Raw genomic sequence first — 15,235 nt, forward strand, 5'->3', positions numbered from 1 at the left:
TCTTCGTCACACACATGCCGTATTTAACAAATGGACCAAATGGGCGTTCTTTGAGTCTTTATTTCACGCAATTCAAATGAAACAACACCATTTTTACAATCAAAGATAACAAATCTTGTGTGTAGACTGAGATCACTGTCAACAATAATATCCTCCGTACCAGCATTGTTATCACCCTGTTTTAATCTCTGCTAGAAAATGTCTCTGCAATTTCTGTAGGAAGCCTTACAGGACTGCCATCTTTAAACACTGTTAGATGTGCATTGCGAATGCATGTTGATTTGTATCATTTCATTATATTAAATGGGTTAGTCAAATACCGGTTAGTGATTGGCTAAACACAGTCACATGATGGAGGCACATTCGTTATGTTCGCCCATGGGCGAACATTCTTTGTAATGTTCTCCCATACTCTGGGAAAACATTTTCACGTAACAAATGGTACAGAAGGCCTAGGACCGCACGCGCCCAGTGAATTTGGCTCTGCGCGATCGCGCGAGCGATCGCGAGCGTTGTGCTGGTGGTTGAAGTTGACGTTGACCTATTTGACTAACCCATATACTATAACAGATGATGACTTTTGTTGTCGGGAACATGTACCAAACGTTCTACCCTCAGGGTTTGAGATGCGAGTATTGTAAAATGCAAAATTAACATCATGGAGATTTCATACCAGTGTGAATGCTTGTGATTATTCTTACGTTAACGTACCCATGTCTCCTGTAATATCGGGACGCATAGTTGTGTGGTCATGTTGCATGTCTATAGAAACCTCGTTTGCGATTTACTATATGTCAGTGTATGTCAGACCTGGATGTTCGCCAATTTGAAAACAACGCTCCCAGTGAAGTTGAAATGTTTGAATTAGCACATAAACATATAGAATATACTGTGACTTGGTTCATATTCAACTTCTTTTAAGGAGGATTAACCCCCCCCCCCCACCACCACCACCACACACACAAATACGCACACAATGACGCGTTAATCCAGAATTCGAAACAATCTGAAACTTTGCATTAGCTAAACTACATGTACATGTAAATTCAATATTCTATATTAATGTACATTACACACACACACACGCACACACACACACACACACACGCATTCACTCTCTCTCTCTTTCTTTCTCACACACACACACACACACACACACGCACAATCATTTACATAAACTTCCACTATAGGCATTGATAGGGGACTAGTGCTAAGGATTTCTTCGTCACACACATGCCGTATTTAACAAATGGACCAAATGGGCGTTCTTTGAGTCTTTATTTCACGCAATTCAAATGAAACAACACCATTTTTACAATCAAAGATAACAAATCTTGTGTGTAGACTGAGATCACTGTCAACAATAATATCCTCCGTACCAGCATTGTTATCACCCTGTTTTAATCTCTGCTAGAAAATGTCTCTGCAATTTCTGTAGGAAGCCTTACAGGACTGCCATCTTTAAACACTGTTAGATGTGCATTGCGAATGCATGTTGATTTGTATCATTTCATTATATTAAATGGGTTAGTCAAATACCGGTTAGTGATTGGCTAAACACAGTCACATGATGGAGGCACATTCGTTATGTTCGCCCATGGGCGAACATTCTTTGTAATGTTCTCCCATACTCTGGGAAAACATTTTCACGTAACAAATGGTACAGAAGGCCTAGGACCGCACGCGCCCAGTGAATTTGGCTCTGCGCGATCGCGCGAGCGATCGCGAGCGTTGTGCTGGTGGTTGAAGTTGACGTTGACCTATTTGACTAACCCATATACTATAACAGATGATGACTTTTGTTGTCGGGAACATGTACCAAACGTTCTACCCTCAGGGTTTGAAATGCTATCTCGGGAGGCTCTAAGTCCCTCAATAGCATTTCAAACCCTTCGGGTGGAACATTTGGTGTGTTTCCTCCCCCGCCAGTCATTATCTATATAATATACCCTAACCATCACTTAGGCTTGTTGCCAAGAGCATCTACATAATTATGTGCATTCCATGCAAGTTAATGTTGGGTCGAGGGAAAGGTGCATTTTATTTTCTACAGTGAATCATATCAATGCTGCAACAATGATTGACAGATGATGTCACTGACGGAATCTTGGTCTTGAAGGTGAATTTTGTTGTTGCTTTATATATCCAACAACAATGAAGAAAAACTGTACAAAATTCAACAAAATACTTGCATGTGGCAAGTGTCTAGATGTTCATGTGGCGACATAAGTGATATTGAGGACATTATAAATTAACTCAATAAAGAAGCCTAAATTATACCGGAAGTGTCAATTGATTGAGACATCCTTCCAGAGACAGTCAAAGCTGTTACCAACGATTACGGAATGTCGGTTCCAGATACCATCCTGCAGAGCTTACGGACTCTCTGTCTCTCCCAACAGGATCTTCATACGAATTGTCTCGGCTGTGACAGAAAATATATAGAAAGGAGAGAGATAATAAAGCTTTAACATATGCAACATTCAACTCTACTTTCGACTTGACTGTATTGCACATAAAGGGAAAGTCGGGAATTTTCAACATAAGTTTTTATGAAAATGATGATTCCTTTGCAACCTTAAAAAAACACGAAAATCATATTGAATTTTCATGAGATGACACTATCACTGCGTCGCAAGTCTCCAAGAGATCTAAAAAAGAAAATAATGTTTACTAGATTTCTTCTTCAAATCATCAATTTTGGTTTTCTTAATGATTTTCCTTCGCACGTGCTGATTTTCTTTTCATTATAGACCTAAACATGTATAAGATAAGCTGTTCCTTCTTCGTTATGATTTAACTGTCAAAATGGGTTTATGGATTCAGAATAAAATTTGGGTTGGTTTGGTTTAATTTATTTCTGCATTTTCTTCCTCCAAATACAATAACAAATGAAAACAAAGTGATACAGAGAATGCAAAAAAGGGAGAGTATAACATACATGTCCAATCAATATAAGAAATGTCAATATTTTCATAACAACATCAGTCTGAAATAACATATGAATCAAAGCAACATGCTAAGGCATACTGTATTGAACAAAGGAGAAATCAATACAGGGGACCGTCATCATAAGCAGAGCTTAAAGGGACTGTACAGTACTTTTTGAGGTGGGGATTCATGTTTTGAACATTCGTAAGTGAGATAGTGAGAAACCTCTTATGAAATATGAAAGAGCATGTAATTTTGAGAAGGATTCAACGTTTATTTGATGAAAATTGGTTTTCAAATGGCTGAGATATCCAAAAAAGTGATAATAATAAAAGGCGACGTCTTTTATTAGGATCTCTTTGTTTCACCTTGGTTTTGGATATCTCAGCCATTTTCAAACTGATTTTCATCAAATAAACTAATGATGCCCCATAAAATTGCATGCTCTTTGACATCTCAGAGTGGTTTCTGAATATCTCGCAAAACGTTAAAAGCTAAATCCTCACCTCGACCAGAACTGTACACACCCATTAACGTGGATGAGGCCCTGTCTTATGATATATACGAATGTACATTACAACACCAATAAACCTACACATAAAACTCTTAACCTGAACGCTATATACCAAACACATTTTGCTGAAAAAAAAAAACGGAAAAGAAAAAACAGTGACTGGGTGCTTTAAAGAAAAAGAAAATCACATATACACACACCCCCCCAAAAAAGAACACGCAGCACCATTGATTTCATGGTAAACAGAAATACAAAATGATTCAGTCACTCTTATACCTGAATCTGCATGCAGCTTCGACAGAATGTTTTGATGAAAATAACAAATTTCTGCTCTAGGATGCCCCAAACCATTGCTAAAGGTAAGCGAGATGTTCTTGTACACCGGCTGGTCCTTTGAAAATCGTGGCCAGGGTGGATACGTCGAATCTATCTCTGATTCATTCTCGTTTGACGAAAGATTGGGATTCCTGTGGGGTACGAACATGGAGATAAAAGCATTTGTCATTGCAGTCCTTTGGAATCTATTATTGAGAAAAAAAAAAGGGCGAGCTGACATTTCGATTCGGGAAGCGGAGAAGAAAAGAAAATTGTATTGTAGGTATTAGAAAAAGAATTTGAAGAAAGAGAGAATTGAAAGGAGAAATCGATTGATTTCTTGAATGTAGGGCAAAATGCTCATGGACTCTTAAATGATAGTGAAATACGTATATCATGTATATATAAATACATCAGGGCCGGCGGAACTGGGAGTGGGGTGGGGCTCGCCCCCCCCCCCCCCCTCCCCCCCCCCAACTTTTTTTGCACCCGTACATAGGAATACATAAGGTGTCACGACTTTGGGCCCCCAGTTTTTTTAACCTCTGCAGTGGCACACACACACATACACACACACACAAATATACAAAAAAAATAGAAAATAGAATGGAACCTTTGAGGGCGGTAAGGCCTATGCTATTGCACTGAAGACCTTTATTTCATTTTGTTTTTTGTCAGCTGAAGGAACCCGGAAGTGGCAACCGATGTTGCGCTGAAGGCCTTTTTTTTTTTCTTTTTTTTTTTCTTGTTAGCTCATGGAAATCCGGAAGTGGGCCCTACTTTTGAAGACGTTGCGCCGGCCATGCATATATATTACGAGGATTAAGTGAAGTACGTTTATAGGGATAGAAGAGCATTATACACTGTAAAAACATCGGTGTTAGATTTAACACCACGGGTGTTAAATCTAACACCGATCAAACTTCAATAAAGGACCACACCCACAGGTGTTAAAAATGCACTGTGATGGTGTTGAAAAGTGTTCACCTGACACTTCGTGGTATTAATTTGACACTGTACCTGGTGCTATTTTGACACTGTACTGGTGTTAATTCAAAAATGACACCACATGGTGTTGATTTGATATTTGCTGGTGTTAATATCAATGGTTTAACACCCGTCCAGCTTCAATAAGGGACCACACCAGCTGGTGTTAATTTGGTGTAAATTTATTTTCACATTTTTTCAAAAATCTAGTATTTTAATGTAAAATTCTTGATCGTCTTGTTTAAATTAAATATCAACAAGAAGTGCAGTTACTAAGAAACTCTTCAAAAAACAGTTTAAAATTTGGAAATGACACCCGTAGGTGTTAATTTAACACCATAAATGAGCACCGAAAATTTAACACCAGCTCGGTGTTCACTATTTAACACCAGACTTTTTGCAGTGTACATGTAGTTAGCTGAACAGCATACCCGGTCTTTGCGAAGTTTGAAAAATATTTCATTATCTGGACCGACATCAACGCCTCGTCGTCAGTGAATTTGGTTCTTCCCATCTCATTGTCATCGGGTTGGTCTGCCATGAGCGGGTAGCCGAACACGTAAGGGATGTCCTCTCCGTGCGTCGGCCCTAGCCACGTGACATCTTTGTCGAACATGGAGCGGGAAGGGGCGTGGCTCATGAAATACTGGTAGACAGTGTTATCTCCCGCGGATAGGTGTTCGGTCATGGTGTAGGTAGGACAAAAGAAATAGCTGTCCCCGACGTAACCTGCCACAACATCGAGGTAATTATTCTCCTATGAAACAAGGAGCGAAGCAAGAAAACAGAAGAGCATAACATTAACGCGGACCACAGACATTTTCTCAAGTGTCATTCTTCCCGTGATATTTTTCTCTGCCACTTTTTTTTGTTGTTCTTTGTTTTGTTTTGCTTTTGTTTGAAATTGGAAATGTCTATGCATCTTCAATGCGCATCTTTGAAGAATTATATAATAATTGTCTGTCGTATATTATTATATTACTACTTGCCTCATACACAGCGCTATGATGTATTTATCGAGATAAAACAAAATGTTTGATAGTAAAATATTACACTCTCCTTTGTGCCCACGGGAAAACCTTAATCTTAACTCGGATTGTTTGTTATTTTAGAAACAATGTTTGCACGTTTTGAGGATGAATGAATGTGTTTAAAATTTCTTCAAAGGCCATTCTGCATTTTTAGGAAGGAGTGATTCACCATCTGTAAGTCCAATTGTTGAAATGAAACTTAAGAGAGAGAGAGAGAGAAAAAAAAAACATACGTTCTAATTCATCTCGTGTCCATGTTGTAATCATAATTAATGACACATCATTTTATTTGCAAATGTGAAGATTGGCATTCATAACACGCCATTGGCAAAGTTGATACACCGAGGCGTTTCAGTAGGTTTTCAAGGTATGTCCGTGTCTCTTTGATCACATTCCTCATTAAAGTCCATCTACGCCTGCAGGTGACAGAAGTTTACGCATGTTCCTCATTGGCAAGACAGCTTCTAATTAAACCTGTTCTTCAGTAAAACGAATAAAAGAAAAGAAAAGAAAAAAAAAGGTCTAACCAGTGACCCAGTAGCGGCTTGAAATAAGAAAGCCCTACACTTCTACCCGTAAGTTTAGTTGAGAAAGCTTTGTATACAGTACGAACGAGTGATGAGAATGCATTGGAAGCTAATATGGCATTCGTAGTTACTTGGGCTTCGCTCGTGTACGCGAATGTCGTCATGTCCAGAACAACTTGATTGACGCCATCTTTGATGAGCGACATATGCCCATTGAGGGCGCCCTGTGCTGTAGTCCTGTCCATGACCGGCTTCTCTGAGTCCTGCTGCCCGAGAATGAACGGCGACACAAACAGGTTGCCTTCTTCGGTCAGGCACCCGATTATGATGTCGACCTGGTTGAACTCCCCATCGGCCGCCATGTCGACAGGACTTCTCGGGAGGAAATGGCCATCCACCGTGGGACGAGGCATGAGGGCGGCTGCCGCTGGATCCTATTTGGGAACATTCAACAAACAAACAAACAACAAACAAACATGTAATTGTGTGCGGTCTCTAATACATGTAGCAAAGCCTTCAGTGCAAAATTGCATCTTGAAAGTATCAATAACACACCTTCAAAGCCATACATGTCAAGTAGCCGTTGCTCTATAGTCATCCTAATACAACATAAAACATCTCTTGAAATAATGGCTTGACAAGGTTTTTTTTTTTTGGGGGGGGGGGGGAGTGATAAGATGACAGTGAAATTATAATCAGACAATGTAAGATGATGAAAAAATTAGGTTTTCCCGTCCATTTTCGCATTTTTACAATTCAATATCGAAGATTTTTTATTGAATTTCGTCCCGAGAAACTCACAGAATGGAAATCCTAACTTCAATTTAGTCAGTTGTCACTGTAATTTGTTTTTCGTCAACCCTTTTCAAAGACATCGCATTCAAAATCGTCGATTGTCAATGAAATTTTTCCCCGCCGCCCTCGACTTGAGAATGTAAAAATCAAAATCGTTTTTGTACGCACAATTTTATGAGTTTTTCAAACAAATTCGTCGGATAGCATTGGTCTCTTAGTGTGAGGGTGAACTAATTCTAAGCCTGCATTACGTACCTCACTTCCCCCGGTATTGGGATCAGAAGACATTATTCCTAAACCGGTTGCTTGACAATGTATATATACACACACAGGAGATTGAAGGATAAACGGCAGTCACAGAACATCAAAAACCGTAAAGACAATCTTTAATCATGTCGTGATAACTTTTGGACTTGAGCTCTTTTACTTCCCGATTTTATGTTATTGCATGAAAAAAAAATTATTCAAATTGATAAACGACAAAAAAAAATACTTTTGTCTTTTTTATAAACATTAAAATGGGCTTAAACTCTACACACACGTAAAATTGTTTTCGTTTGTTTGACAGTACACAATGTATGTTTGTCTCCGTGTGTTCTATGAGAAGGGTGTTTTGGTATGTGTGTGTGCATGTGTGTGTGCGTGCGTGTGTGTGCATGTTTGTCTGTGTTTTTGTGTGCGGGGGTATGGTATACGTGTGTGTATGTTACTCCTAAATGTGGAAAAAGTGAACGGTCGCAGGGAAAATGAAACAACCAAGAAATCACAACAGAAAAGATGTGAGACGAATTTGAAGGAAAATTTGACGAACATAATCCTGATCTCTAACAGACGAAATTGCTTTTGCTGTTATGTGTGCAGCGAGCGTGACGGACGAATTTGACTTGTAAATGACGAAAATGTGTGACAAATGACAAAATTGAATAGACTTTGTTTGAAAATGATCGACAAAAGACAAATTTGAAACTAGGATTGGCATATTCCAGATCTCTCGGGACGAAATTGAACCACAAATCTATTAATTTGAATGAAAAAGTTTGAAAATGAACGGGAAAACGTATATCTAAGAAAGACAAGGTTTATTGACCCGAACTTGGTAGATACGAAGGGTAATCAACGAAATGAGAAAGAGAGAGGGAGAGAGACAAGTATCCCTAGGATTATAGGTATATCTATTCATATGGAATGTCTATATATTCTGACTAAATATTGATACTTCATCGAATAATAGAATAAAGGGTAGGGTATGAGTTTTTAAAGACATCATGCTCTCTGGACCGTTACTTTAATATGAAAATATCGTAAATAGAATTGCATGTGACAAATTACACATAGCCGCTTCTGTGGGCTTTTGTGTGCGTCCTTTTATTTCCTCGGTATTTCCTTTTTCTCATCAATCCGTTCCAGCCAAATCATTCCAGCACAAATCTAAACCTTTACCTGCACCTCGAAGGGTGAGGAACTGCATTTGTAACAACATATGTATTTGACGTGTACGCGGTGTAAACTACGTCTTGAACTTTGAACTTTGAACTTTTTCCCAGTCCCTTCCGGACTCAGGAGTTTGAGAAATATAAGATACACCATATACAATATAATACAGCATAAAGGATTACAAACTGGCAGTGTAGATTACACATTTATGAGACGGGATACAATCACTAAGCCAAAGATTAAAAGTACAAACATTACACGAGTAAAACATACGAGGTGAGAGCAATTCAATCCCTAACATAAATTATCTACTTAACTTCTGTAATACAACTTAGCGTTTGTAACTAAATAATTCATGTAGATAATCTGCGTCGTTGGATGCAATGTGTATGCAGGTGTCGAAAATGCTCACAAGAATCAAAATAATTTCTCTTGACCCGATATGTGTACCTGCAAGAAAAAATCTGTGATGTCACTGGCGGGTGTCTCCTTCAAACACGTTAGTACCTCATCAGTAGTAGTCGCGCTGCAGTTCATGGCGGCCGCCAGACCGAAAGCAACCTCCTTCGCAACTTCGGCGGTCATCTCAGCCCAGGGAGCAGGTGCAGCTCCGCTCTACATGAGGGTATCGTGCAAATTGACATCGTGACGTCGAAAGGACATCATTTAGATCAAAGTTTGTAAAAAATTTTAATACGGTTTCTACCGATTTGGTTGGCAGCATAATTGTTTTGTGAATGTGGATTTTTGTTTTTGTTTTGATGCTTTTGTGAAGACCTCAATTCCCGTGATTTTGATTGATTAGACATCATAAGAAGACGTAATAAGGCAACCAATGAAAAAAAAAGAAGAAAAATCAAAATCTTAGCAGATAAAGGTGCGTTATGAATTGCATACTAGAACTAGAAAGATGAAATAACTAGGAGTCATTCAAAACTAATTCATAGACGTATATTGGCCAAGACATAACAATTGATAACCATAACAGTAAATCATTATCCACAGTGATGCTTCAGCTAAGTATCGTTTTCTCTGTGAGTCTTTACTATCTTCATTTTGTTATTGCTAACGTGCTACTCATGATAATGTCCCTCGTTCAAATTTGTCAAAAGCTTTCAAGCTTCACGCTTTCATTTTACCTGCATAATACCGCGTGAAAAGAGACCTGCGCTCATGGGGGAGAGGACGTGGTAGTTTACGCTCGCTGATCCAGCGCTCTCGCCGAAGATCGTCACCCGAGCGGGATCGCCTCCGAAGTCTCGTAGGAATTATAGAGAAAATAGAATGAACTGCAATATGTGGTGATCACGATACTATTATCAATATTTCCCTTTAATCATCATAATCATCGATACTTTTATCACAATGATGTACTGATATTGCTGAGTACTATTACTGATACTTTAAAACAATTTTCACTGTTTATGTATTTTGTTTTTTATTTTTTTGTTTATTTGTTTGTTTGACTGATTGTTTCATTTTCCATCTGAAAAGATGGCTAGATGCCTAGCCCATATTCAGCTGCGCTATCAAGTGCTCTTTCATGGGGATCCAGTTCGATGTGAGGCGGGACCACTTTATCGGGATATGCACCCTGCTCTTTGAGATGAATTTAAGCAGGCTCTTATACCTGTATGGGTTGCGATTATAAAATGGTGATATGGATCCTAATCAAATGATTGGTTGAGAGCAATCACGTGAGCAGTCCTTTATTTTGCCTAACATGCCCAGATGGCAAAAGTTTTTACAATTGACTACGTACTAATGACCGACACTAACTACCACTGAATATCTTACTCTTTCTTTTCAGACTGACTTCTCACTGCTCCATAATTTCCTTTGAAGTTATGTTTTGAAAATCAACAGAGAAATATGCATTAATGAGTGAACAACACCAACAACACCACGATTATTCACGTTGACTAGTCAGAGCAAGGCAACAGCGGGCCCATACCTGCAATGTTGTCACGAACCCATATCAATGCCTGTCGCTGGTCTAGCAATCCAAGATTGCCAGGAATCTTGTCGTCACCTTTGATTTAAATAGGAAAAAATATATCAAAGAAATAAGAAAGTAAAGCATTGATGTTGCTACAAATAACTGCAGAGATTCTCTAATTGATATTTTAATCAATAACATAAGCCATATACACATGACAAGCAGTCTCACATAATACCCACTTTTTTTAAAATTGCCTTTTAATTTTATTTGTTTCTAATACTCTAAACGTTAAATACTGCAAAAGATATACAAGTGATATTTGTGAACAAGTCTGTTGTAGATACATAGAACAACAGATCAAAAATTTGCATAGATACATTCAAGATACAGTCCTCCAAAACACAAACCTTGGGTTCCATCAAGGCTATACAAAAAAAGGCAACTTTTCATTACCCTCTCTATGAATGGTTTAATTGATCATCAACTGCGGAGTGCAATCTATACCTGTGTCGAGAAAGCCAAAGACGTTCAGTCGATAGCTCAAGGTGACAACAATGACATCGTTCATAGCAGCCAGGGGTATCGGCAGCATCGTCGGTTGGGATCTCACCCCGGCTATGAAACCACCTCCGTGGATGAAGACCATCACGGCCGCCGATCTCGGCTGGGGGATTTGGAAACAGTTGGGGGAATTCAAGGACGGAACCAATCATAGACGTGTATCGCGCCACAAGTATTATACCTTAGAGATTTCTTCAGCTTTGAAAATAATTTGCAGACCATTGCCTCCAAAAAAGACAATTCATTGCAGATTTCGAATAGGGTTTGCCCAGTTTCTCGTAAACAAGCTTGAAAACGCTAAGGGGAATCGAATATTTCGCCCTAAGGACGGATTCCCCTTAGGATACCTTGTTCTCACACGGAAATTCCCCCATGCCCCAATTATATATAGATATATAAACATAATCATTGCAACCCCATGCCACTCCAACTTCATTCTCGTCAAAGAGCTTGATCATACGAGTATTGATGGGACATGCAGTTCATGTTCAAGTCCTCTAGAGGAAAAAAAAAACTGAAATGTAGCAATATTTCACACAAAGTAAGGATGTGTATGGGACCATTCTGTATAAAACGTTTCATTCAGAGACACTAGAAACTCTAGGACTCTAAAGGGATGGTACAGTATTGGTGGAGATGAGAATTGGGCTTTTAACTTTTTGTGAGATACCAAGAAAACACTTATGATTACAGTACAGAGCATAGCATTTTAAGAGGAATTCAAAGTTTATTTGATGAAAGTCTGGTTTGGAATGACTGAAACACCCAAAAACAAAGTAAAACAAAGCGATCGTAATAAAGTGTGGGTCCCACACTTTCTTAGAATCGCCCTTTTTTGGATATCTCAGCCATTGCAAGACCAATTTTCAGCAAATAAACGATGAATTCCTCATAGAATTACATTCTCTTTCATATTTCATAAGAGGTTTCTCATTATCTCACCAAAAAATGTTAGAAACCTGAAATTAGATCTCAACCAAAACTATACAATCCCTTTAATGAATTTATGTTGCTTGTGCAGGCAGGGACCGATAACGCATTCTAGAACTACGATCAGTTCAGCTCCAAGTTGATGGATAATCATCAATCATTTTCTGTAAGCTCCCATTCAACATAATGGAGAACCTTGAAAAAGCACCGAGAGACCTAGAGACCAGATAAAAGTTAGTGACTAGATGTAGAAAGGCTCCAAAAAACCTCTGAAAGGCCCAAAACTAGTTTTGCAGGAAATTTCTCAAACGATCTCTGTGGGACCTTGAAGACCGCCGAACGCTCACTGAGAGATTGATAAGACTATTGAGATATCACTGAGAGATAATCTGACATACTCTGTGTGATCTTCGAGAGATCAATCAAGATATCTGAGAGGATACTCTAGTAATCTTTCAACGATCCCTCAATGATCTCTCAACAATGATCTGCCAGTGATCTTTTAGAAAAAAAAAATGTGGCAATTCTTGAGAGACCCCCGGAAGATAATTGAAAGAATAATGTAAAGTAAGACCCTTGAACGCTCATGAGAAATCGACGAATGACTGTTTGAACCACTGAAAGACCATTTTCGTGAGACTACATAAAGAGCAACGTTTCATTTTTTTAAATATTATGGAGACCATAAAGTTTACTGAAATACCGTGAAAGACCTCAGGTATCATGGCGTAGGTTTTTGGGAAATATAGGCATCTGGACCCAAGAATAGGTGGTCCTTTCCAAATCGTCCTAGTCAAATATGCGTAAGTATCTGCTTGTATAGGGATGGAATTAATCAAACAGACGTTCCAAATTGTTAGGTTAAAGTGCACAATGTTTCTGTTAACTTGCTGGAATGCCATTAACCCTTAAGATCGAGCTAATTTTTGCTACAACACACATTTCCCACCTACACCTGCTCGAGTATTGTCGGAACTAGTCTTCACCGCGTTAAAACAGGTTAAGAACATTCTTTAAATTGACATAAAAGAACAGACATGGCTGCAATTAATCCGTCTCGATCAATCTTCATGTTTACATTTTGGAATTTACTGAATTATGTTGTAATTTAGCTGCCGGAAAAGGAGGTAAACCTTACTCATAGACATGAACTGACAGACAAAATGGCACCTGTTTAAATTTTGTATGAGTGAAGCAACATACACATCTCACAAAATATTAAGTTGTAAGGAAGTATGGGAAATCATGAACAGGATGTGAATTAAAGGATCTGGATAAAGACAAGAAGAGGAGAGCTTGTGCACTTTTATACTCAGATATTAGTAATAACGCTGTACACAATATTCCTTACGGGAATTTTCGATTATATCCGAGCCGGGGCAGTCTTCCAACTCCATATCCCCACGTTACTGGGTCTCACGTCTCTTAATAACAAGTGTCTCATAAAAAGTAGGCTCTATCGAACCGCCATGACACCCCGTCGTTTCCTTTCTCCCCCACATGTGTTATATTTAGAGTCATGCATCTTCAGACTGCACTATTTTAGGTTATAATGACGTTCGCTTTCTGAATAACGGGTATTCTCTATTGACCAATTTGATGTCTATTTTCCACTCAAATCAGTTCTTTTTTTTTTGATAAATTGTCTGAAAATACTCTCTGCAAATGCAGAAATTATACCATTAAGCTGTCCGAAATTTCTGACGAGAATAGTCTCCTACATCTCAGATCTATATTACATATTTGTTATAATAGGTACAGAGATTAAGTATTTATAGTAATATACAGGATGAGGAAAAAAGTTTCTTATACTAAAAAACAAATCACAGTGAACGAGGATGATGACAAAGAAGTTTAAATTAGAATGCATGATTGGGAGCTCAAGGAAGCAAATCAAACCCTGCTGGAAAGAACGCAGTGTCCACATTTGTGAGAAACACAGTGTGAACACAATGTGAACGCATTGTGAACACACTTTGAAATCTCTTCACGCTGTTAAATTTTCGAGCGTTTTAACAGTGTGAACACATTGTGAATCATCAGTCCACAGTGCAATTCACAATGTGACGTAGAACACGTGAACACTCTGTGAAAACCAAACCACAGTGTGAAATCATCACCACACTGTTAAATTCGAGCGTTTACACATAGTCGACTATGTGAACACACTGTGAACACACTGTGGGACACGGTGTTCTTTCCAGCAGGGAGAGAGGAAAGCATATAGATTCCAAACAGGTGAACTTGTTAAACAAGTGGTATTGTAATGGAATGACATTGCTACATTACTGGAATATGTGAGCCTTCTAAATGTCATCATCCTTATTCAGTGTATCATGTTTTGGGTTGTCAAAGTAATGGTTTATCCGGTCATGGACCACAAATGAATCCTACTCATTTATACATGACACTGTCGATTTATGTACCGCCTGGAATGCCCCTTCAAAATATGGCTGAAATGAAAACTGAGTTTATGAAGGAGTCATATGTGTACAAAGCTGAACTTTGATTGTGTACCTTTGGCTCTGGAACAAAAACATCGACATACAGACAATCCTCCGAAATCTCCAAAGCTGACATATCGAATCCCGGGTATAGGGGCTGTGCACAGGCATTGGAGCCCCCTGTTGCGTCGAACTCCCCTTTGATCACTTTAGCGACTGGGCGTTTGAAGCGGAGTTCACCAGTCGGTGGCTCGGCGTAGGGAATGCCGGTATACGCCGCTACTCTGCTGGCGACATCGGGCAGTTGATTGGACGTGACGTCGATGAATTTACCACGATACGTAATCGTAGGAGTTTCAACAACCGATGTCTGAGCAGTGTCGATGTCGGCTAATAATGGCGAGAAGAAGTCAGCGCCTAGTAGGACAGTCAAGACGAGAGAGACACTCGGTTGTGGAGCCATGTTGAGAATATTTGCTGTGGTGTTTGCAATCCCTCATAATATAGAATTTTTTTGCGCTTGCACTGATCGAGGTCATGGTTTGTTTGGTCAGACCGTAGTCCACTTCCTGAACTGTATTCATGCGGTGTACATACCACGGACGTTGATGGCGTCTGAATTACACAAAATTCTCGATCCTGAAGGGGAATACTGAGGAGCTATCGATAACTCCTTGGGAATACCAATTGGTGGAGGGAGTGTCGCGATCAGCGGTTTGGCGCGTTGAGTGTGGGGTGCATGCATGCATGCGTGTGGGGAATGCAGACAATTAAAGGGATAGTACAGTATTGGTGGAGATGAGAATTGGGCTTTTAACTTTTTG

General features: G+C 39.1%; 1 protein-coding gene across 1 annotated transcript; it reads right to left on the reverse strand.

Annotated features, from left to right (window-relative positions):
* Nucleotides 1-1,270: 1,270 nt before the first annotated feature.
* On the reverse strand, nucleotides 1,271-14,890 carry LOC139708137 (cholinesterase 1-like). The gene is made up of 9 exons (XM_071620114.1): nucleotides 14,485-14,890; nucleotides 10,981-11,140; nucleotides 10,489-10,566; nucleotides 9,674-9,792; nucleotides 8,985-9,149; nucleotides 6,437-6,739; nucleotides 5,179-5,504; nucleotides 3,722-3,912; nucleotides 1,271-2,425 (listed from the first exon to the last, which is right to left on the reverse strand). The coding sequence occupies exons 1-9, from the start codon at nucleotides 14,872-14,874 to the stop codon at nucleotides 2,376-2,378; spliced, it is 1,782 nt and encodes a 593-aa protein (XP_071476215.1). The 5' UTR covers nucleotides 14,875-14,890; the 3' UTR covers nucleotides 1,271-2,375.
* Nucleotides 14,891-15,235: the final 345 nt, after the last annotated feature.

This window comes from Diadema antillarum, unplaced genomic scaffold (genome assembly GCF_040938485.1).
Source record: "Diadema antillarum isolate AM-2024a unplaced genomic scaffold, OU_Dant_1.0 seq00001311_RagTag, whole genome shotgun sequence".
Lineage (NCBI taxonomy): Eukaryota > Metazoa > Echinodermata > Echinoidea > Diadematoida > Diadematidae > Diadema > Diadema antillarum.